General features: G+C 40.2%; 2 protein-coding genes across 8 annotated transcripts in view; both read right to left on the reverse strand.

The window, feature by feature from the left end:
* Positions 1–233: 233 nt before the first annotated feature.
* On the reverse strand, positions 234–5,987 carry LOC137193613 (zinc finger protein 625-like). The gene is given in 5 exon segments (XM_067604847.1): positions 234–1,315; positions 1,317–1,658; positions 2,810–2,900; positions 3,020–3,102; positions 5,717–5,987. Coding segments are annotated over 3 exon segments (666 nt in total). The 5' UTR covers positions 2,828–2,900; positions 3,020–3,102; positions 5,717–5,987; the 3' UTR covers positions 234–1,009.
* Positions 5,988–8,425: 2,438 nt separating this feature from the next.
* The window catches only part of asph (aspartate beta-hydroxylase), a 31,042-nt gene continuing 14,495 nt past the window's right edge, over positions 8,426–24,972 (reverse strand). For 5 of the 7 annotated variants that reach the window (XM_067604851.1, XM_067604853.1, XM_067604854.1 and 2 more), the window contains 8 exons: positions 18,229–18,318; positions 16,656–16,733; positions 16,299–16,402; positions 15,997–16,083; positions 13,977–14,691; positions 12,747–12,803; positions 12,523–12,570; positions 8,426–11,582 (listed from right to left, as the gene is read on the reverse strand). In XM_067604851.1, coding sequence (XP_067460952.1) covers positions 11,575–11,582; positions 12,523–12,570; positions 12,747–12,803; positions 13,977–14,691; positions 15,997–16,083; positions 16,299–16,402; positions 16,656–16,733; positions 18,229–18,318 — 1,187 coding nt within the window. In that variant the 3' untranslated portion in view covers positions 8,426–11,574. Of the gene's footprint in view, positions 11,583–12,522; positions 12,571–12,742; positions 12,804–13,976; positions 14,692–15,996; positions 16,084–16,298; positions 16,403–16,655; positions 16,734–18,228; positions 18,319–24,972 lie in introns of all 7 variants that reach the window. The other 2 variants (XM_067604849.1, XM_067604850.1) reach the window with 2 other exon arrangements.

The following is a 24,972-nucleotide window of genomic DNA, read 5'->3' on the forward strand; positions in this document are numbered from 1 at the left end:
TTAAAACCTAAAATATTCATGTCTAATATTAACAGTAACATTGACACCATGTTGTACATAATGTTGCAATTACTGTCATTTGAGACTAGATGGCGCTGACAGTTTCTGTCATTTGTTTTCCATTGTATTATAAAATGGCAGTCAGAACTGATACATAATATAAAACCCTTAAACAATATAACAGCTCTTCCTCTATGAAGCTAGAATGTTGAGTTTCAATCACATGTGGGTGTTTATTCATCTGTCAGATCATAGTTTATTATGTTGTATTAAATTGTACTTTGTGGTTAAAATATTTTTTCTCCTGTGAGGTTGGACAGAATATAGTTTTCTGTAAATTTTCCCAAAAAGCAACAAATATAATTGATATAATGTGTTCATAAACAGATTTGTATCTGTGTTTTTAAAAGAAATAAACAAATAAATATTCAGCATATAAAGTATCTAACTGATTTGATAAAAGAAAAGAGAGGCCATTGAATTTATAGTTGTATAAAAAATGCCAATAAAGACATAACTATTACTGTCTGTGTGGTCTTAAACTCTGCTGAATGAAATAAACCTCAAGCACTATTGCAGAGAAAATCTGGACCTGATTACATTAACAGTAATAAGAAAAAGTAAAATATTAAAAAAATAAATAAATAAAAAAGGACTGATTGATCACATGCATATGCTGCACCATTAGTTAAGTCAGTACATTTAAGAACTGGTTGTCAGCATTTGGCGGCCAAATCTGGTGGCCACATGTCAGTCAGTAACAGATCTGTGTAACTGTGCTGTTATCAGTCTGTGGAAACCGTGCTTTAAAGTGTACAGTCAAGTTAGGACATTACATGGAGAACTGGGGTTGATATACTCCTGACTGGGAACTCCAACTTCAAAAAAGGGACATTTCATTATATTTTTACCCAACAGGAGGTAGTAAATCCCTTGTTCTGGCTAGGGTTAGAGTTAGGGTCAGTCCCACTGGTGTCTCTTCAGGTTACTTAAACTGGTGAAGGTTTTCTCATATTCTTGACACTGATAGTTTGGCAGCAGTGTGACTGTTCTTGTGCCTCCTGCATGAGGACGGATCACTGAAGGTCTTCCCACAGCGATCACAGCTGTAAGGTTTCTCCCCAGTGTGGATGTGTTCATGTAACGAGCACTTGGCTGCAGAAATGAAGGTTTTCTCACAGTGTTGGCACTTGAACGGTTTCTCCCCGGTGTGGAGACGTTTGTGTTGCCTTAAAGAAGCAGCAGAACTAAATGTGCTCTTACATTTGTCACAAGGGTACAATTTCTCTCTAGTGTGGATATACTTGTGTTCTTGGTAAGCGGACGGATCAGTTTGCCGGCGACTTGAATGTTTTCTTGCAGTGCTGGCACTCATACGGTCGCTCCCCGCTGTGGTTTCGTTGGTGGATTTTTAAGTTCTCTTGGTGACTGAATGCTTTCCCACACTGCTCACACTGGAACGGTTTCTCTCCGGTGTGAACGCGCTGATGGGATCTGAAGGTGTGTATCTGAGTGAACACTGTCCCACACTGCTCGCAGTGGTGCAGTCCCTCTCCACTGTGAATCTTCTGATGGTCTTTCAGGTGCTGCGATGATGTGAATGCTCTGTCACACCGCTGACAGTTGTAAGGTCTGGGTTTGTTTTTGCGACACTGTTTCTAAGGCAACAGAGAGGCAAAGATATGGAGGTTAAATGAGGTGCAATGGTGGAACAAGATAAATGACATGAAAAAAAAAGAAAAATGTATGAATGTTTTGGAAAGTCTCCCACATTATTTAATAGATGAGTATATATCCAATGAATTTGTTGATTATTCAGACAACTTCATATTTCCTGCATTTTTGTTGTTAACATGTTAGAAGTTTGATTTTTTTTTTAAATTGAAACACTGTGAAAGACCTCATTGACAGATATTTGGATACATTCCTATGTCTCAAAATTCATTCTTGGTCCACTTGTTGATTCAAATCAGCAGACATAATTTAGACTATCATACATCTGTACATGTCAGAGCAAAACTCAAGCCATCAAGCTCCAGCTCTCCATAGACCTCCACAACAGAAAGATTAGAAGGTGTTGCAAATAATTTGAGTTTAGTCCTGCAACTAACGATTATTCATCATTATTGATTAATCTGTCAATGATTGTTCTCGTGTAATTGATTAGTTGTTGGTACATAAAATGTCAGAAAATGGTTAAAAATGTCTATCCCTGTTTCCCAGAACCCAAGGTGATGTCTTCAAATGTCTTGTTTTGTACACAACCAAAATATATTCAGTTTACTGTCATAGATGATTAAAGAAACCAGAAAATATTCACATTGACAAGCTGAAATGAGAATTTGGACATTTGTTTACTTAAAAAATGAATCAAAATAGTTGGCAATTAATCATTGCAGCTCTGCTTGAGTTCCTGTCACATAAACAACACAGACACACAAACACATGATTGGTGCAAACATTGCTAGCTAGTTATAGGTTCAATCTGAATGTAACTTTAAACGCATCTAGCAGTTTCTAGATGTTGCCTTGTTCATTATTTCATGATAAAGTAAGGATAGTAAACAAGTGTCAATTATGATAATGGATCAAATTCTTTAGGAAATGATAGTGGAACCATGAGCCACATCCACAGCAGAACAGATGGTTTCAGTGCCAAACAATTAGTGGATCGATAGAAAATCAATCAATAACCATTTTACAGACTAAATGATTAATTTATTAATCTAAAAAGTGATATTTATGATAATAACTTTGGTGATTTGGATGAACTGAACCTTTAACATTACACAAGTTGTATGTTTCTCACCTCTAGTGAAGATCTCATCTCCCACACAGGTGTCCTGAGCTGGGACAAAGAGGCCAATGTTCCTTTTCTCCTCAGCTGGACTCGTCTCTGCCTGTCAAACACAGTTGATAGACAGCAACAATAACACCGTAGCTCCAAACAGTAACCCTTCTAATACATGGAACATGATGGAAATGTGAGCCAGGCAAGCCGCACTGGACAGGAACATACACTGCTGAAGTTCATACAGAGTTCAAGTGTCCCCTTCCTCCCCTCTTAAACGTGGCAGACTTATTTCCTGTCTGTTCTGAGCTCTGGGGACGAGGGACGTATTGTTACCTGACATAGACATAACTCCAAAAGGAATAATCAGTCTGTTCATATAATAGTTTAAGAGCTTCTGTGTGTGGCAGCCTCTCTTTTTCTACTGTATGATGATGATGATGATGATGATGATGTGGGCTCTGCATCTTTTCTACTTTCAGTGCCAACTTGTTCCTTTAGAGCTGCGTCACCTTGGTTGGATGAAAGCAGTTTGAATAGCTCTCACATGCACTGTCATGGATTTCAAACCTTCAACAGAACAAATTGAACTCCAGGCTCACTTGATTCACACTCCAGGGAGTCGTCTCAGCTAATGATCTTTCAGGCTGGATGCACATTATATGACAATTAGCTGGAAACAATGAGCAAACGTGCCTTCTTCACACCGCAACAGCACACACACTGTGAGTGCGAAGACTAAACAAAGTGCTGGTGATAGTGATGGATTCACAGTTAGCTGGAGCAACACAGTCCTGGTGTGGGCCATCTGTGGTTAAGTGGTGCAGCTTATCCTGTGTATTCAGGGGTCAGACACTGCTCATTACTGGACATCATTAGATCTGCAAAGTTTGAGACTTTCACTGGTGGAAAAGCTTAGTCTTCGCATTAGAACTGGCCTGATCTCCTCGTGGTGAGCAGAGCTCTGATTGGTCAGTAGGTGACCCCATGCAGTGATCAAAGGACTTCACAATATGTTGCAGGATTCCCTCAGCAGGGACGAGACGAGTTTTATTGTCTGAAATGTGTTTTCCTGCTGTGGGGGAGTTACTTCATTGTTTCATTCTTTTATTTGGATTTTTATCCTGTTAACAGTCATCCTTTTGGAAAGTAGAAAACATTTGGGTGACTTGATTTTGGGTATTATAAGAGTTTTAGTCTTGAGCTGCAACGATTAGTCAATTCATTGATTAAAGCAAAAAGGAAAAATGTCAAATGTTCTCTGTATCAGCTGCTCCAATGACAGGATTTTCCGCTGGTTATTGTCATATATGACAATAAATAAGATATCTTTAGGTTTTTGCATAGACTGTAAAAAATATGGATGTAACCACCGTGATGTCACCCATTGGTTTCTGAAGAGCGGGCAAAGAGTATAGAAGCACAAAGGACGAAACTCTGGTGCTTTTTTGACAACCGCCACTAGATGGCGCTTCTGTGGGCTGACGCCATTTTGGACTGAAAACATCATCACATTCATTCAAATTCATCACATATTATGTGCCCAAAATCAGCGTATCTCACAGCCAAATCAGAAGCGCAATAGCGAATTTCTCAAGATAAGTCATCAGTAAATTTTATGACACTTACAGTATATACTAGTGATGTCACCATAATACAATTACCTCTGAAGTTCTACTACTCTCAATACCTGATTTGATACCACGGCCAAAACCAGAAATCCCATGTATCTTCTTAGAGGGGATTTTTCCAGACAAAATGCCCTCAAACACGGGTCTGTGGTCTATTGTGCATCTATTTTGGAGGTCCTCAACATGAAAAAGTTTGCCTGGTTTCTCAAAATCCAACAATGCTGGATTTTTATAGTCTCCATTTATGTCCATTGCTCACTTTTTGCCCCTCTGAAGCAGGGCAAAAAGTTGTTGTGTCATATCTTTCTATTTGGAACACTCAGAATTTGTAAATCTGAACCCATGATTTCTGCTTTGATTCTTTCATAAATGTAATATATAAGTAAGTAAATAGTTATAATAGTATGCATGTTTATAATATTTTTGTCATTGTTCAACACATGTCAGTTCGGTAGAGGCATTATATGACAATAGAATAGAAAGAATTTTGTTTTACTTTTGTACGCCACTTTGTAGGCGGGACGTTTCACTGGTGTCATTAAGGTCTTTGATTCGTTAGTGGCATTCAGCTCAACATGGCGGAGGTGGAGCTCTGCTGCTGTGCGCTGATGTTGCAATGGAACGACCAATTAGCTTTCACTTCTTATCAATATAAGTTCTTTGATACAAGTGGCCATTCGAGGAACTACAGTTTTTGGCGCTTCCGCGGGGTTGCCGCTTGGAATTTTGACCGCTGGTCAGACAAATCAAGCACACTCAAGACATCACTGTGGCATTTTTTCCACTAGATTCTAACATTTCATAGAGTAAATGATTAATCGACTAATCAAGACAATAATCAATAAGATGTATCGATAATGAAAATAATGGTTAGTTGCAGCTCTATCTAAATAGTTTCACCGAGCTGTGAATGAGCTACTGATGTGCCCAATCACTATACATCACACTAGCGTCGGTGGTGTGTAGGACTTTAAAGAAAAAGAAAAACGTCACAATACACTGCAAAACAGCTACTGTTTTTGATTTTATAAGATCTGGACAAAACAGACCAAATGCTGCAAAAAAGTAACCGTTCCCCAGTTAACAGGTTCCTCTCTGTAGGGTTTCTTTTGTTAGTTTTTATTAAGAGCTGAAACAACATGACAGGAGTTTCTGTCCATATTCCAGCAGACAGGTGACTATTGCTGACTTTACTAATTTGAGAACCTCGTCATTCAGCGAGGATAAAAACAAACATTTTGACAGCCTAAAACCATTTCTTCTGTGTTTATGGTTCTGTCCCCGGTGTGTTTACCTTCGACTGGAGATAATGTGTTAGCTCCTGGCTGGGCTGCAGCAAGCTACGTTGTCTTTAACATCGACTAATCGAGCGCCTCGTTATATCAGGAGGTGGTGGATGTGGGCGGTCCTACCCCGCCTTCCCGCGGGCCGCCCAAAATTAACTACCTGCAGACAAAATGGCGGACACGGAGGCAGACATCTTGGATCTCTACCTCCGCAGTTGACAGGAAATCACGTGACTTTAGTAGCGGAAAATGTTTTTGTCGTTTTTCCCATAAAGTAGTGCACGGATTTTTTTTAAAAAACAAAAAACCACAAAGTTCTAATTATTCATCAGAAATATATTTTGAAAGTCAATTGACTCTCTTAAAGGCTTCATACAATATTTAAATGAGAAGTTTGCAACTACTAAAGATTGAAAATGGGCCAATATAAAGTTAATTGAATAAGGAAAAAGTCGCCAGTTCTTTCACATGTTTTATGTTTAAATCAAATTTATTTATTAGACAATTTCTCATAAACAATTTATTGAACAATGTGAGTAGGTTATGCCTAACTGTAAGACCCTGTGAGCTACTGATGAAAGATGCGTTTACATTGCCAAAGTAAGTGTTTAATAAAAACAAAAAGAACTGTGATTTTGCTCTCTGTCAGCTTTTTTATATTAAAAAAATGCAGTTGCAGTTGCACCAACATGCTGCTGAGTGTCGCTGTCAGACCGCTATAAAGGGGGCGTTCAGGGGCCCTGCTGTGGCGTCTGAATCTAAAGAACTGAAGGAAAGAAGAGAGACACACAGTTAATATGACAAAATGACATAAACAACTAAAATAAAACCACAAACCTTGATCATCTGTACATGTGTGTTATGTTAGTGATTTGTGATAACAGGCGTCACTGTCTTGAGATAATTTAGCTTCACTTCGACTTTTACAGCCAGTTAATCAGTGATGTGACCCATTGTTTGAGGACTGCTCTTTTGAAGCCTCAAGTTTAGCAATATGACCATCACCATCTTGGATTTGACCATCGCCATCTTGGATTTTTGGAGCCAGGAGTGGCCATATTTGGACGAGAGGGTGGAACTGACTATCACTAGCTGCTAGCTTGGTTAGCATGGTGAATTTACAGTCTATGGTTAACTGTCCTAATGCTAATGCAAATGCTAATTTTTGCTAGCGAATAACAGAGCTAAAACGCTGAACAAAACTTTTTTAGGCAACCAAAATATTACAATTTTCATGTACTGGAAACACACTGTGAAATGGCAGCCGTTACATCTATACTCTGTGAATCTGGGGTTACGCCATGGTTATGTCATCAACGTTGTAGCCGTGGTAGCGACTTGTCAATCACAAGTAGCCATGCCTAAAGCATACGCTGCTTGATCATCTATTTTACCTTAAACAGGACCATAATTAACAAAATGAGCATCATGCTGTATTGAAGAAGACTTGAAACTAGCGATTGAGATCAAAAACTCATTAGGAAACTGTTTACTGAGGTAATAAATCAAGTGAGAAGTAGGGTCATTTTCTCATAGACTTCAATACAATCGGACTACTTTCTGGAGCCAGTGGAGTCGCCCCCTGCTGGCCATTAGAAAGAATGCAGGTTTAAGGCACTTCTGCATCGGCTTCACTTTTCAGTCCCAGAGTTACCCCCTTGATGGCTGCTGGGTCTCTCCCGAGTTTTGCTCAGCACAACTCAATAGACTCTGTATCTTACTGCTGTAAAGTCCTCTCGCCTTCTCGCCTTTTCTGCCAAAAGTGGATTACACACATATGCAATGCAGATGTTCACACAAAAACGACACAAAGACCAACTTCCGCTGCTAAGGTCATGTGATTTCCTGTCAACTGCAGAGGTTCAAGATGTCTGCCACCGTGTCCGCCATTTTGTCTGCATATGTCACATGAGGACTGTAGGCCAATCAGAATGTTGGATTTTTCAACATTGGATACATTGCACAGTGATCTAGGAGACGCAACTGGAGCATGAATGTATAATAAAATCATATATATAGATATAATACATCCGAGAGCTGGAGACCTCTCAGTTTCAGTGCAGGTGAACTGGATTAAAGTCTGGGACTCAGCACCATTTTTTGGTTGGAAAAGTATTTCTAGGAAAGAATAAGAAAAAAAATTTCACTTATGGCTGTAAACTCAACTTTTGGAAGTACAGTACATTAATTGTATATATGATCCTACAATTGTGATGCTCAATTATGCATAGAAGATGCATTTATCATAAAATAATCAGTGCACAGTCTGCAAATAAAGCTAATATTGCCAAAATTATTTTTGAAATAAAAAATAAATTATGATTATATTTCTGTCTTAATTCTCCTATCATGATGGATTGCTATGCATGATGGTGCCACACTGTCTCCCTGACTAACACTGATATCAGAGTGCTAAGTGAGTAAATAGCAATATAGTGACACCTTGTGGCCAAATTTGTTACTACAGAAAGTTGAGTCATACTGCTTTCACACAGCCTATAAATTGTACAGGCAGTAAGTTTACAGTACCTGGTATTTACATTTTTATATTGTAAAGAACTTTGTCAATTTGTGATACATACTTTGTTTTTTGAGCCACAGGCATACAGAATACAGCCTAACTTTACTGGCATCTCTGTGGAACATGAATAGAGAAGAGTGGCAGCAGGGGTGATGTGTGACAAAGTGTATAAATAAAACGACTGCAGTCACCGCTGTGTTGTCCCAAACCTTTTATTGCTGCTCCCAGAACAGATCATTTACAGAAAACTGTGACACTTCAACTCTCCTTCACACAATCCATTATTATCATCATTACTTCACAATAATTTAATCACCATTTTCAGCGTCTACAGGACAGCTGCAGACTGAAGGTTATGATTGACAGACGACACTGTGAGGCAAAGGGACGGGCAGTTTTTAGCCAACAGCAATATTTCTCCATAACTGACCGGAGTTCAGGCTGCTGAACAGCTATTGTAGTGTTTCAGCAGATACTGTAAGTTAATAACCGCCACCTCCTTTGCCCACGCATCACAACCTTTTACAGCATGTACATGACTTCTGATCAAAGATTAGTAATGAAAAAACAAACATCGGTTTCATCAGGCTGCTGCAGTGTGGCTGCTTTGCCGTTTTATTTTATTGCTTGTGGTTTTTGTATTCTTAAGAGAATAAAGTTTGTCCTGAAGTAGCACAGCTCCCTAAACTTGCCTGTCACAAGCAGCTTATGGCTTTGTAAAAAAGCTTTTAAAGCATTTTCAGATTTTTTTATTTCTCCAAGTCCTTTTTAAAAATGTTCATTTTAAAAATCTAGAAGCTCTCTCGGTAAAGATTGTAATCTTCAATGTTAAAAAGGTTTTACAGTTCACAATGACTTACAAAGTGTTAGAAAGTAGAAAAGACCCAGCTAGTGTTACAGAGGGAAAAAAAAGACATCCTACAAAAACAGCTACTGCACACCACTGGAATGTGTTGCATCCCTAAAAAACAGACTAGTAGTTACAGTATGTGAGGACTAGAGACACAAAGTGGGACTGAGACTTCAAAATCAAACATTTTTTTTTTTTAATGTTTTTTCCTAATCTTCCACTCCTACCACAAACAGTAGTGTTGTTCCGCAATCAATTCCTACATATCATCTACATATTGTTTACTGTCAGTATCACATCAGAAATGTGTTATTCAGGGTGTCTACCCAATTTCCCAAAGCTGTATTAGTGTCACCAATATCTCTCATCCAGTACAAGGTGATGCACACTTAACAACAGGGAATGTGGCCATCACCTTCTAATTAAGATATAAAATGCTCACTCGGCAGTTCTGCAGTGGAATGAGGTGTTAAGATGTTGCTGTGGTGGTTTGGGCCTGCAGACGCCCTGCTATCATGGATCAATCATTTTAAAAAACACAAGACAAATGTTGATGTCACAAAAGAAGAGGAAACAACAAATTCCCTCAAAGAAAGAAAATAAAAACACACAGCTATTAAGTTTTTGAGCAGAGAGAATGAGGCAGTGAAGTTTTGACATTGATGAAGCCTCATGACCGAGGCCGGATCACCAAACCAGATCCCAAAAGCCCCTGATTCATTACGTGTTGATTTGAGGTCATTTCATGAATTGCAATTTTGTTACAGAGAATGCACATTTATCAAATTAGGCAGGTTGTGGATTATTCGCCATCTTATCTACCTGTGTCAAAATGACATGGTGCATGTTCCTTAATGAATTTATGTTTAACAGCATTACCACAATCAGGGGGGTTAAAGGGGGCTCACTGCTCATTTTTTGCCCCGAGGCCTCCTAGTGGCTTAATCCAGCCATGCTTGTGACAAACAAAAACAAGCTATTTTTAGACTGGACTTCCAAAGGAACATGACACCTGTGTGTTTATTTAACCCTCTGTGAGCCAGAACCTACAGATCTGCCACACTGAAGCGGTGGAGACAGAAGTGGGATCTGGATCACACAGGGGTAAAACACTTCAGTATCAGGCAGCCTGCTAAAAGGATCCATGTATCACTGGTTAGACGGCTTTGCACCATCCATGGTGTCCTCATTTTCATCACAGTTAAGGTTTTAAACTAAAAGAGTTAAAGTTTAAAGTTTCAACTTCAGTTAAAACTTATCTGGAAATATGAAAGAAAAAAAAAAGAAAGCTAGAAATCTACAGAACACACACGCAGACAGAGGTACAGATAGTTACAGAACAAAACTGAAAAAAAAAAAAAAAACTCTCCAAAACTACATCACGGCATCTACGGCTCACAGAAGGGATTGGTTAGTAAAAGATTTGTCATCATGGGGTACATAAGGAATACATCCACACACTCAAAACACACACACACACACACACACACACACATACACACACACGCACACACACACACAGCTTTCTCTGTGAACGTGCTAGCATATGGCTCATCCTGGAGTCGACGCATACTGAGTGGTAAATAAACTGGCTGGGTGAGGAGGGGTGAGGAGGGGGTGAGGGACATCGCGGCAGTTTTGCATAGAATCTACAACACTGAGACCAGAACCAAACGGCTGAATTTAAAGCTGATGTTCTAAATTCTGAAGTTACACTGCAAAACAGGGACAGAAATTTAACTCTGATTTGATTTCTAAAAGTAGAAATGTTGTTTTCTTGCCTCCACAGAGCTGATTCTGTTAGAAGGAGGGATTGGGTAACACCACCCGAGGTGCTCAGAGAAAGATTTCTAGTTTGTTTTTTTGCTCCAGCTGAGTTTTGAATCTGTGAAGCTTCAGAACCTGATGAGTCACCAGGTGGACAGGAGTCCTTTAAACTCAGAGACGGTTTTGAAACTGCCAAAGGATGGCTTTTCAGTTATGAGCTCTGGCCTTATTTTGCTTGGCAACACAATTTGGCTCCAGGAAGCCAAACTACATCACTGAGAGACTTCAAAATAAAGTTCCGGACTGGTTTACTTTTTCAGCTCTTGCAGATACAGACTCGGGTAGACGTGTTGTACAAGTAGAGCACATAGACTTCACATCTGGTCACAGACACACAGAACTAAACCACCCTGAACAAAAATGGAAATGGGTGCTCTGCTTAAGATAAAAAAAAAGGTGAACAAAAGAAGGAGAAGGGTAAAAACAGGAGTACCATATTAGTAAACAATTCATCCATTATCCGACTCATTTACACTGAAAGGAATTGAACAGGAAGGTGAAAACAAAGGGAGGGTGAGAAAGATGGGGGGGGGGAGAGGCGAGTGATGTCATGACAACTCAATCGTTTCTCTGGAGGTGGAGAGATGCATCGTTCTGAGCACGCTCAGATGGTGCTGATGCAACGTCAGTGGGTCCCTGCTCCGTCACCACGGCGACCGTGGCAGCCTCTACGTTTCTATAGGAAACACAAACAGGATGATGCTTAGTCTTCTCATGGGCAAAATATCTCTCAGTGTGTTAGTCTCTGATCTTGTATTTGATGATGTATTGTATAATTGTGTCTGAGGGGGAACATGTGGAGAAAAACATACATGAATTGTCCTTTCACAAGCTTTCTAGTAACAAAACGAACAGATAGTGTGTTCATCTTTAAAAGCAGCCAAAGTGCAGCTGATTATCAGTTACACATTGACAGCAGATATTAGATAGCAGACATTCACATGCTAACAGCTGTTCTGGCCTTATGTCATTACCCCTGTACGACATAATGTGTCATAACTTTACAACTCTGGGGACGAGGGAGACGCACTATCGTTCAGATACGGGGATAACGGTGCATATTTTTAGACATTCTCTCCTGGAAGTCAAGCATAGTGTTGCACTTGGCTGTTGACATGAAAAGTGACATAAATAGTTGTTCTATGAATGAAAAAGGGAGAGCTAGAGAGAGAAGCTCAAACCCTCACGCCTTTCTCACATCTTGCACAGCTGGCCGATCAATGTGTGAAGTGGGTGTGAAGGTCGGCTTGTCCGTTTCAGAAAGTTACAGAAATAGCCGTGAGCAGCCCCCCCCCCCTTATCTGCTATGGGAAAGGTGCAGGTGAAGGGGGTTTAATGGGCTTTTCCACCGTCTGACAAGCATGTCTGAAGGAGTATACAGCCACCTTTAGTGTCTTTTTTCATCCTTAACACAACTATTTATGAGTACAACACTGAATGTCTTCATTATCCTCAAGTGTGGCCATTTAGAACAACTATAAACATTTGATTTCCAACGAGGTCAGACAACATGTCGTATGAACTTATTCCCTTTGGAGCATAAACCGACCCTTAGTGTGGTCATAACTCTAAAGGTCATGTGTAAGCTATCATAACAAGAGTGAAGTAGAGTTTACCTGTGGGCTCATCCTGAATCTGTTCCTCTGTCTCAAAAAACTCTGCTGCTGCAAACAGAAACACACATGTGAAGTCAGACCAAAGATCTTAAACATGATGTGATGATATCCCCTCACAAAGCTTTTACCCCAGCTGTGCATATATACCCTTTAGTTGATTTGGGTCTTTAGATGTCAAGCGTGTATGTGTGTGTGTGTGTGTGTGTGTGTGTGTGTGTACTCACCTTCTTCTGCTGCCTCCTCTACCTCTTGTGCTACCTCCTCTTCATCTGTGTCTGTGACTGTGGAATAAAAAGAAACCATGAACAACTGTACGCTCCAGAAAATAGAATTCTTTTAAACATTACTTTAGCACTTGTACAACACCGCCGCAAGAAATCATCTTTGTATCATCAGCTCCAGCACTCCATGCTAACACCTTGGCAGAAACCATGTGAAGTGATAGCAGATGTCTTGTGACTCAACAGTGGGAGGAAATAAAGTCTCATTTCTCTGAATAATGCCGTTAGTCTACTGACAGTATGTGAAATACTATTATTGATAGTTAAGATGAGTCTCCTGGACTTTAATCTGCCCTGATGGTTCAGTTATCGTTAAGTTATGACTGGCTGATAAAGCTACTTTATCTACTGTTAGACAAGCTTGGTATCAGGCAGGAGTGGAAGTTGCTTAGTTAGTGAGGTTCTTGGTAGTTAATCCATTTCCACTGAACACTTGGAGAGTATTTCTCCTGGACAGCTGCAGTCTGGCTTTTTAATCCCTGTTCACATTCAATTGTTGAAAAATTTGGAGCCAATCGTGGTTAAGTATGAAACTTGCACAACAGTGTTGTGGAAACATCTTGTGTCAAATAGTTGAACTTTTGAAATGACAAATGTTTGCATATTCATAGATTCTGGATTTTTCGATGAGGGAGATGGAGTAATGTCATTTAAAGAATTATTAATGGCATATTTTAACTTTTGTGAATAAAACATATTAGACACTATTATTAAAAGCAGTATTTCCATGTGTCTTAAATGTCTGGAGGAGATCTTAAGCTCACTATTAGTATTTGTCAAAAACTGGGTATCCTGACAATACCAAAGACTACTGTTAAACTGGTACTGGGCATACTATTGATTCATCTGTCAGTTATTTTCTCAAATAATTGAATAATCAAACTGATTAATCGTTTTGTCTGTAAAATGTCAGAAAATGGTGAAAAATGCTCTTCAGTCATCCCTGGTGACATCTTCAAATGTTCAAATTGTTTTGTGCAACCAACAGTCCAAAATCTATATATTTGTTTTACAATTGTAGAAGACTAACCAAACCACAAAACTCAAAAACATCACACCAGAGAGGCTGGGGCCACTTTGAGTCATTTTGACAAATGACTCAAATTGATTAACTGACCATCAAAATAGTTGGAAATGAAGTTTATGTTGATAACTAATAAATTGTGACTCTACCTGGTACTGTTTGCTCCTCCACTGCTTCTTCTGGAGTTGCTTCTGCGGCCTCCTCTATTGCCTCTTCTGAAGGAGCTGTCTCCTCCTCTTCTGCTACCTCCTCCACAGCTTCATCTACAGGAGCTGCCTCCTCTTCAGCAGAATCCTCAGCAGGTTCGTCTGAAGGTGGTGCCTGCTCCTCTTCTTCTACTACCTCCTCTACAGCCTCTTCTGAAGGTGCTGCCTCCTCTTCTTCTGCTACATCTTCTTCTGTAGCAGCTGCCTCCTCTACAGCAGGCTCATCAGCAGGTTCCTCCTCAGCAGCTGCCTCCTCCTCTTCTGCTACCTCCTCCTCAGCTTCTGTAGGTGCTGCCTCCTCTTCAGCGGGCTCCTCGATGGCGTCCTCTGCAGGAGCTGCCTCCTCTTCAGCGGGCTCCTCGACAGTCTCCTCTGCAGGAGCTGCCTCCTCTTCAGCGGGCTCCTCAACAGCCTCTTCTGCAGGAGCTGCTTCCTCTTCAGCGGGCTCCTCGACAGCTTCTTCTACAGAAGCTGCCTCCTCTGCGGTCTCCTCGCTCTCTACAGCTGCTGCCACCTCCTCAGCAGCCTCCTCCACCGCAGCCTCTAACTCTGATGCTAGCTCTTCCACAGCTTCGTCAACAGCCTCCTCCTCCACAGCCTGCTCTTCTGCTGGTTCCTCCACCTCCTCAGCTGCTGCCTCCTCCTCAACTGGAGCATCCTGAAATCAATCAAACCAACCAAAGGTTAGGAAAAGATAGGGAAAGATAAGAAACAAGTAGGAATACATTTAATAAATGTTCAACTTTCATGGGGTCAGAAGGTCTTAAGCACAAGCCTATGTATCAAAACTAAAGTTCAATCATAAAAAACTGATTATGAGAATCAGAAAGATCAACAGCATTTTTTGTTCTTGTGTCATTATCATTTTTAAAATATTAAGGTCAACCATACCAGGTCATGCTAGAAGTAGTGTCATACTGGCACAGGGCTGTACTATTTGACCAGACGTGTGCTCAAGGAACACTTTAAATCTGCAACAGTATTCATTTGTTTCCTTGTAAAAGAGTGGACTACACAGTGCCTCTTTTCTACCCTTCGAGTGAACAGGCCCTTTCTGGTTTAGGCAGCTTCTCTGCTAATTAACTAGAGGTCTGATTGGCAGCCACACTGGAGGACAGTCAAGATACAGCTGACTGATTTCAGACAATTATAGAGTGTACAGAAAGACTACCAGAATTTACTTTACTTCTTTATATAAGAGTTAAACAGCAGAAATACAGTTTTACAATAATAAGCCATATATTATAGTAAAACACAGTTTACTTTATTTTTGGGATAAACTGCCTAAAAAGTATTATTCTTAGGGAGGTTTTACTTATCCGCTCTGAGGGTCGTTGGAAAGAGGGTGTTGTATGTTGTACTGATTGTAAATTTGAGATTGGGCTATTTAAACAAAACTGACTTGACTATACAGTTGTGATATGAAATATATCTTCACACGTTATAATTGCTGATAAATACTGTACATTAATAAACACTAAAAATGTCTTTTTGTGTCCTTTGTGTGTTATAAATCATTTATTAATTGTTTATACACTGCTTATAAATGCTAACTGGGGACTTGAAGTAAAGTGTTACCAGTTTAAATTTATTGGAGATGTTTTCATGTTTATCTGAGCATTAGTTGTTTTAAACAAGTATTTTCTTTTGTGTTCTCTAATAGGTGGCACAGGTTAGAATTAGTAGATTAGTTCAAAACTGGACAAAAGAGAGACAAACAACTGTAAGAGGTTTAAGAGATTGCTTATAAAAACAAAAATTGGTAGATTGACAAGGAAATTAAGATTGTTTACTAGTATTTGTTATGCTGAGTGCAAAGTTTGTGCAAATGACTTATTTTATCCTGTAGAGAGGATAAGAGACCTTTCTACCACTTAAAATGTTTCCATCTGCCAGCGTAGCAAAGTGTGTAAGAAATAGGCATGCAACTATGATGCAACACACAGTAACAAAAACTACATACCTCCACCACAGGAGCCTCCTCCACAGGAACCTCCTCCTCTACAGCAGGAAGCTCCTCCTCCAGCACCTCTGGATCCTCCTCAATCACCTGAAAAAGGAATACACCACCCACATGTCAACAACAGGTTCACACTTGCATGTGTGCGGGTTTATAACAGAGTCCCTTAAGGACTAAATGCCTCTCAACTTCTTGTGTACATTTGCTTTTACATTTTCAACTTGAGAAGGGAAGATCTGGAAAGGGATTAAGACAGAGAGAGGTCTGCTGAGGGTTTTCTAACACTCAACCTGGTCTGTACAAACCTCAGGAGTCTCCACTGGCTCTGGTTCTGGTTCAGGCTCTGGTTCAGGCTCTGGTTCAGCCTCAGGTTCTGGTTCAGGCTCAGCTGCTACCTCAGGTTCAGGCTCTGGAGAGGAGAAGCAGAGAGTTGTACAGATTCACACCACAGCTTGGCAATATGTCAGTATGTTTATCAGAGTCCATCCTGTGGAGGCAACTCACACCAACCCTTGAGAGAGAGTCCTTTATACTCACTGTAGTGTAACTAGACATTTGGATGTAACTTATCTAACGTCTCTGCATCTATTACTTGTGTGCCTGCAATGATGGATGCCATATTCTAACACTGTAGTCACACTGAGGCATACACACTCACGTACCTGGTGGAGCAGCAATTTCCTCTGCTACAGCAGCTTCGATCACATCTTCCACAGGCACTGGATCAGGCTCAACAACAGCTGAGGACAGAGTGGCATGATGAAATAAAGTGAATGTATATAAATGGGCATATGGTGACATATCTTGGTAATGCAAAATGTTGGTATTTGATATCTGAAATGCTCTTTATTTTTTCTGGCTAAGCAGATTCTTATAGTAAGCTGTTTGATTTGGAGCGTTTGTATGTTACAGAGCATGGTGTCATGCTATTTGTGAAATGACAAACATATGATTGTCTAAACAGAATTATTTTGATAAAACTTTGAATATTTCTCATCTATTAATTACAGCTAAATCAACTGCGATCTCCCAGGAAATAAGCAGAATAAGCTGTACAGCTTTGCTTTAACTTTGTTTTGATTTTTATAATTTATTTTGGTTTCAATTTTTCTGACTTCATCTTTCCATGCAGTGCCATCATTAAAGGCCCAGCACACCAACACAGCTATGAAGGTTTTCACTTATTCTGTCTGATTAAACCTCTTCTTAGGTTGTGTTTTGGTGAAGCTATGCTGGGAATTACATCAGATCAAACTACATGTACCAATTTAAATGATTTAACTTGCAACAACTGTTTGTTTTTTTTTGCCACTTGGGGGCAACGGAAACAAGTTGTGAACACAAAACTGACATATCAGCTTTTAACTTGTTAGCAAACAGATGCTTATTTCCACATCCAGCAGTTACGGAGCAACATTATCATTCATTTTGGAGTCGTGTTTCTGTCCAATATTCACTCCTCTTTTAGCTCTGTTTTTACTCTCTACCAACTCCTGAGAAAAATATCTGGCTCTTCAGCTGCTAAATGCTCCACTATGTTCACCAGCTAGTCTACAGCTAACTGTGTGTGTTTGCCGTTTGGTGCTGAGCAGGTGGTGTAAAGTGGCTTTTTAGAGCTTTTTCTCTGAAAACAACTGCTGCAGCGGAAAAAAACACTATTAGAGCGCTGAGAGTGAACCAAAATAGTAAAGGTGCAGCCGGACAGCAGATGCAACAAAACCAACAGAAAAATCATCGGATGAATCAGATGTCAGTGGAGCACAGTCTCTACCCACCCACACAGTAATGACTGGAGGTCTAATCAAGTGGATTAAGTGAAAAGACCTGTTTACTTCAGCTGTTTTTTTTTTTTAATGAGACTACATGTTGACAAAGTTTGTGTCGTCATCAAAATAAATTAAATGTAAGAGGCTATTTGTTAGTTTAATTATGCCTTCATCCACTCTAAAATATTTTTGAAGTTTTATAGATACTGAGGATATGCGTATGATGCACACAGAGCCATTTAACTGGAGCCCCAGGGTGAGGTTTTGATATCCATATCAGGCTGCTATGACACTGATACCACCAACGGATGAGCTCAATCCCATTGTGGAGATCTGTTACCATGCAACACCTGTGTTCCCTCTTCACCCATTATCTACCATCAACATGTTCCTGTCACACCAGTTGAGAGAATGTGTGTGTGTGTGTGTGTGTGTATGAGTATGTGTGCATAATGAACATGTGTGGTACCTTCTGGTGTGGGTTCAGGAGCAGAAGTCTCCACTGGGGCGGCGGCCTCTTCGCTACGGGAAGTGACGACGACGGCTTTCTCTTTCAGTCCTACATGAGATGATGCACAGGTTGTTGGCAGGAAACATATGTATGTGTACAGTATAGCCACAGGATATGTACATGTATATATGTGTGTGTGAGTGTGAGTGCATGCTGAAAAATATCAGCCCATATTGAGTGACTGGGGTTTTAAATATGTGTTAGATTTATAGATGTCATACACTAATGTGTGTGGCAGATGCAGTTCATCAGTAAGTAGTCTAGCTGGTTTTGCTGGACTGTGGCACATGTATGTTATGATAAACAGATAGTCATTGTATAACATTGTGAACTTCATATACATAAACCAACACACTGATCAAACCAGCTGAGAAAGGCATGGGTATTCTTTTGCTGACTCTTTGAAGTTTAATTGAAAATCTCATAAATATCATATTGGCACATTGTGTTATGACTTCAGCTGACAGAAAAATATTTGTGTTACATTTCGACACAATTATCAAATGCGATGTCATTAATGTGGTGTGCTGGAGAGTAATTGTGTTATCCCAAGTGTAGAGTTTCAACTGGATGATGATCTGAGGTCATATAGATTCATAATATGATATCCATTCCTGTCACCTTGCTATCACACACTCTGATGGAAACACAAGGCATTGGCCTTCACACATGAAATAAAAAGGGGCATCTACAGGCATTCACAAACTTTATTGACAAAACAAGAATATAACATTCATGAAATACATACTAAATTAAGAAAAAACGTCTCATAAATTCTAAAGTGAAGGGTTGGGTGGACCCATTGATTTTAATCTAGTCAAATCTAAATATGAAAATCATGAACACTAAAGTACGTCACACTTGATATCGTTGCTTTAGAAACTCTTGCAGTGTTTCTTCTAACCCCTGAACATTTTCCATTGCTCCCCTTCGTCCCTACCATTCCATCCCCCCCCCCTCATCCTGTAATTAAAAACAGACTGACAGAGAAAAACGGCAGCTGGCTAACAACTCTTAAACCAGTGATTCCCAAATGGTTAGTTCACAGCCCCACAGTGAAGCTAATTTCCAGCACAGTACTTTAGTTGTAGAGTGATGGTGTCTGCTCACTATGCAATTGTGGTTTTGTATGTCACTGCGGTCCCTCATTGGTTTTGCTAGTTGAAAAACTAACTAGCTCCAGAACACAGACAACAGTACCACACATTCAATATATTTAATTCATAGGCTGGAAAGTGACTTCTCTTCATCCTCACCAGAAAAGCTGTTTTATCGCCTTGTTGTTGTTATTGGTTACAATGCATTTTAATTTGTATACCTTTTATTTTTTGTAAAACTATTTGAATAGGTGATAAAGTAGCCTACATTTGCACCATGACTTAAATCTAAGTCACTGATCTATATGTAGGGCTGGGTATCGTTTTGACATTTTTCGATACCAGTGCCAATACCTGAGTTTCAGTATCAATACACACCTTCTTTTGAAAAATATAGATGTTGCTTACAGAACCTTTTCTTACTTAAAAAAGCCAAATTTCTCAAATATTAAATGTTGTGTAAATCAAGGACTGCCTGATTGAAGAATAAGTAAACAAGTAACTGAATCTGACAGACATTTGATGTCAGCGTTCGATAGTTGGCATTAGGGGCACTCTTCAGGAAGTACTGAGGTTCAATACCCATCCCCAAGGCTGGCTTCCTATGGGATCAATATAGTTCTCTGACTTCAATTCTTGCCTCCTCTTTCAGATTTGCTTTTCTTGCCTTTTTCTTTCTCTTTCCCCCTCCCCTTGTCCTCCTCCTGTGCTTTCTTTCCCTCCCCCTCTCTCTCTGACTTTTCCTCCTTTTCCCCCTCTTTCTTTGATTTCTTCTCCCCTTCCTTCTCCTCCTTGTTCTCATCCGGATGTTTTGCTTTTTCCTTCCTTAGTTTCTCCAGAGCTTTCTCCATCTCTTCTTTCTCTATCTTCTCCTCTTCCACTTTCAACCTGGCAGCCACCCTCTCCTTCACTTTGGCTGTTATTTCCTTCCTCCCCAGCTCCAGCTCCTTCTCCTCCTCCTCTTTAGCCAATAGCTGTCTGACCTCAGCCAGAGCCAGCCTGGCCAGCTTCTTGGCCTCCACGCGTTCATGGATGATGGCCAGCTGCTGCTTTAGAGCCTCCCGAAGCTTCAAGCCTGCGTCCTTAGTTGGAAAGGTTCCTGGGATGGATGACCAATGACACTGTTGTGTTTCACCACTTGTAAAATGAGTTATCATGGGAAGAAGGCCATGCTGAAATGCACTCTGTTATTGTAATTTACCACACATCAGGCAGGCTGGTGCACGTTTGTGCGTCAGTTAAAACCAGTTCGAGGCCAGGTCCTTGTCATACTTCTCTTCCTTTCTCCTCAAAGCAGTGAATAGACTTTGTAGATAACAGTGAAGAGTTCAAATTCATTTGAAACTGGTGTAAACCAGCATAGACCAGGATTTAGACCCTGAGCCAGTTTCAGCAGCTAGTCATAATTCAAACTTCTAACAAAAGTGTTTACTAAGAAGAGAGTTACGCATCACTAATTAAAACTGGTTGCACCAGACTCAGTCTTATGTAGACTGGAGGTGTTAATAAATATTTACATCTACTAACTGCCAGATTGAGCAGTTGTGTGAGCTAGCTGAATGAACTAACGGACAAAGTTATCGTTAGCTTGCTAACCTCTGACCCTCTCAGCGAAGAGTAAAAGAGATACGGAATACGGTCGACATATCTAACCAACCGTTGACTAAATAATATTAAAATAAATGACCAAATGACATTGGTTTGGTTACCATAATCTGTTATTTTCATCACTGTAAACTGCATGAATACTACTAACTCTAAAACACACGGATTTCTCCAGGTATGCAGATAGAAATAAAACAAAATTATACCTACATTCACAAAGGATTGGCAGTTCAGTTTAATTTAACTTTTGATTCCTAAAACTGTTATTTTTGGAAATTATGTTACAGTTTGTGATGCTAACAGTCACTTCCAGTTTAAAGAATTGGTGGCTTCTTATATGACGGTGCCACAGATGTTTCCTATCAATGAATTTACATATTACTGAAGTGCTTTCTAGATAAGACATTTACAAAGTTTTAATGGTCCTCCCTGATATAGTAAATTACTAGTTTGAAGCTAGCTAGTAGTGACTGAGAACTTAAAGGACTAAAAACACAAACCTAGTGATTGATTCACTTAGCTGGTACAACAAGGTCATTTCTTTGATTAACTAAAATTAAGGTACTCTGGTAGCTTCCGGTACACTGCTAAGGTTTAACAAAGGGTTTCACTCATGAAGCACAAGCACAGAATTAGGCCAAACATCTTTAAATTTCCACAAACCAACCCTTTAAAATGGGTTAATAACTCACTACTTCATTTATAAAAAACAGTATTTCATTTATAATATATATCTGGAGGGTTTTAGTTTGTTTAAATTAAACAAACAATCCGTTGGATCCAGACCACAATGAGTTGTGAGTAGTTGAAACTTCATCCATTAGTCTAACCCACACTGTAGCACAGCACAGCTTCATGCAAGTAGCTGCATGGTGATACCTTTCTTAGCGCCTCTGGCTGCATCTCCAGGTTTTTCATCTGATGTCGCACAAAAACAAGACAGGAGTTACAACACTGGAGTGTTTCACATGTCATAGCTGTGTGGTTATATACGATCAAGCAATCCGCCCATTTACTGCTCATCATTCCAACAGTCCAATATCAGTTGCAGTGTTTGCACACAGCCCTTCAAACAGCTCTATTTACTGCTAGCTCTACTTGAACCAACACATCAAGCTCATCTCAGCCTGAAGCTAAAGCAAACAAACCAAACTGGCTTTCTGCAGCAGAAGACGCACTGCTGTCGTTAACAACCAAGCAAACTAGTTAGACAAAACTCAAACTCAGCTATGTACACTATAACTCCAGCCAGGTATTGCACTAAGTGGTGACCTGTTGGATTCAAAGCCAGAATCTGAGCCATATTTGAAAAGCGACATGATTACTTGTGCCACCGTAGAAGTAAAGCTTGCAGACACATAATGCTTTTGTCTCCACAGTCGCAACACCTACCATGCAGGGCTTCTTTATGCAAAATGATAAACCAAGAGATGTAGTGAAGAATAAAGCAATTTCAACAGTTTAACATACTTTTAGGACCTTTCACTAATCATTTCAAAAGGAAACAAATTAACCATTTGTATAATAAAAAATGTAATTTATGATGATCACCAACTGGAAGTCATAAATGACCCACTGTTCATTTCACCACTACATCACACTGTACAAGCAACCCATGGTTCATACTAACAGACCAAAGCCAGCAGCCCACCTAGGCCTAGAGACGCTGATCTCATTCCTGCCAGATACTTAGTTCCTCTGGTTCCTGCTTTTGTCCTCTCTCTCCTCCTGAACCTAGGCTCTGAGAGTTCTGGTTGGACTGGGAACACACAGGGATGATGCATTTGTGTATTAAATGTCTGTAAATTACTGTACTGCTGTATGGAATTAGTCCTTGCAAGAAACTTAATCTTAAAGAAGAGGAACAGTAATCTATCGCATGCTATGCCACAGGAGATATAAAAATTAACATTAAGTACAATATGACCACAAAAGGCAAGAACATGAAAAAGACCACAAACTATGAGTTAGTCCTGTCTCCTTATGTTGAGAAGCAATTAATCAAATATGCTGGTTGACACTGAACAATTAAACAGTCATAGAGTTAACATCTGCAGGCTTTTGAGTGTTAGGACACCAAATTGAATGTATGAAGCAGCTGGAAACTGAGGCAGGATGTCCCTGCTCTGTCCCAGTGACCCAGTGAGCTCAGCGGACTCATCTACACAGACATGTGGTACCTCTGCGTTTGCTTCTTTTCCTCTCCTCATGTACTACACTCTGCTTAGCTGGGGTTTATATCAACACAAACACACACACACATGGGTGATAGAGAAAAAAAATATACATATATAACCATATGAGCTAAATAAATAGGCCATTCTACACCACATGCAAGTCAATGCATTTACAGATTTGATCTACTATTACTTCCTCAGAATCAACATTTGACATGCATCAGCTCATCCAACAACTCAAATGAGAAACATTAAAAGCAGCTTTTGCCACACAGCACAATAACTTTCCTCCACAACTTTTAATGCAGTCAGTTGAGTGACATGACCGCTGTGCATTTACAAGTACAGCTCTAAAATGATGTTAAAAGGCTGAACCGTTTCTAATGTTCAGAGTTAGTGTTTGTGTCTGAGCTGCATCATGTAGATTAGTTCTCAATGCTGGAGTCACTCCACCCAGAGCAGGACTAGCCTGTTTCTACATCAGGTGTCATCCCAAGCTTTCATTACAGCCATTAAGTTCACTGCAAACTTATTGACACAGGAAAAAACACACCCTCTATCATATAAACTACACAATACACCTGCAGCTGCTTTCAGCTGTCTGTGCTTACAGCAGCGATTAGCAAATTTAAGCATGATGAACGAAACTTGCCTCACCTCTGCATCACTTGTGACTCTTAAAACACTCACACCCTTTCACTGCAGTGCACTCCTCACCTTTGACCCACAGCACAAACTGAAATGACCACAATTTGAACATGGACTGATTCTACAAATGGAGTCACAAACCTGAACTTTGGACTTAAACAAGTTTTAGGCTTCAACTACTGTGAGTGCAAGATGTTTGTATTTATTCTGTTTCAAGGAAAATGAGGAGAATGGAACAGATAAACACTGCTGCTGCTGAGCAGAGGAATGGCATAAGACAACCACACAAACACAACAATATGAAGCTTGATTCCTGCAGAATACACAAGAACTCGAAGAATGTGGCTCAATATATACTCATGAATCTAAAAAAGGCAATCCTTCACACCTTCAGTGCCAGTTACACGAATCCAATGCCTGGTAATAACATGCAGTCTGTATCTGGAGACATCATCAGGGTAATGACATCTGATCATGGGACCTTTGCATTTACACCTGGTATTAAGTATTGTCCTTATTTTACAATGCATTCTGTGTGCATTCACACCTGAACAGAGCCCACAGCAAGAGGCTAGACTGGAAATATTCATATCCAAAGCTGCTGGCTGGTTTAAGATACCCAGACCTGCAAACGTAAGCAGAGAAAATACTGCAGAACAGTCTTCCAGGCGCTGTAGCTGGGGCTGTTGGAAGTCGAGGCCCTTCGGCTGAGAACAAGTGCATTAAAAGGATAATCGACCTGAGGCTATTGGTTATGGAGGCCGACTATGACGATCTTCTGCCCCTGACTCCCATCATCTTTTGCTCCTCTTCTTCTGACCCCTCCCTCATCCTCGTCCTCCTCCTGCGCCTCCACGACTCTTCCTGAGGCACTGTGCTGCTCTTCCTCCTCCTCTTCCAGGGGCTCCAGGGGGTTTATCAGACCGTACAGGAAAGTGAAGAAACCGTTTAACCAATCAGAGCCGCCCTCCTCCACTTCTTCTAACCAATCCAGAACCTCGGATTCACCCTGACCATCGCCCTCACTGGTCAGGCCTACGCAAACAAGAGGAGGGGGAAGAGGTGTGGAGGCATGGGTGGTGGATGGAGGGGAGGATCGGGAGCACAACGTGTGGAAGTGAGGGAGACGGAACAGAAAGTGGAAAAACTTATAAAAGGGCAGGAAGAAAGGATGG

Source organism: Thunnus thynnus, chromosome 12, assembly GCF_963924715.1.
Source record: "Thunnus thynnus chromosome 12, fThuThy2.1, whole genome shotgun sequence".
Classification (NCBI taxonomy): domain Eukaryota; kingdom Metazoa; phylum Chordata; class Actinopteri; order Scombriformes; family Scombridae; genus Thunnus; species Thunnus thynnus.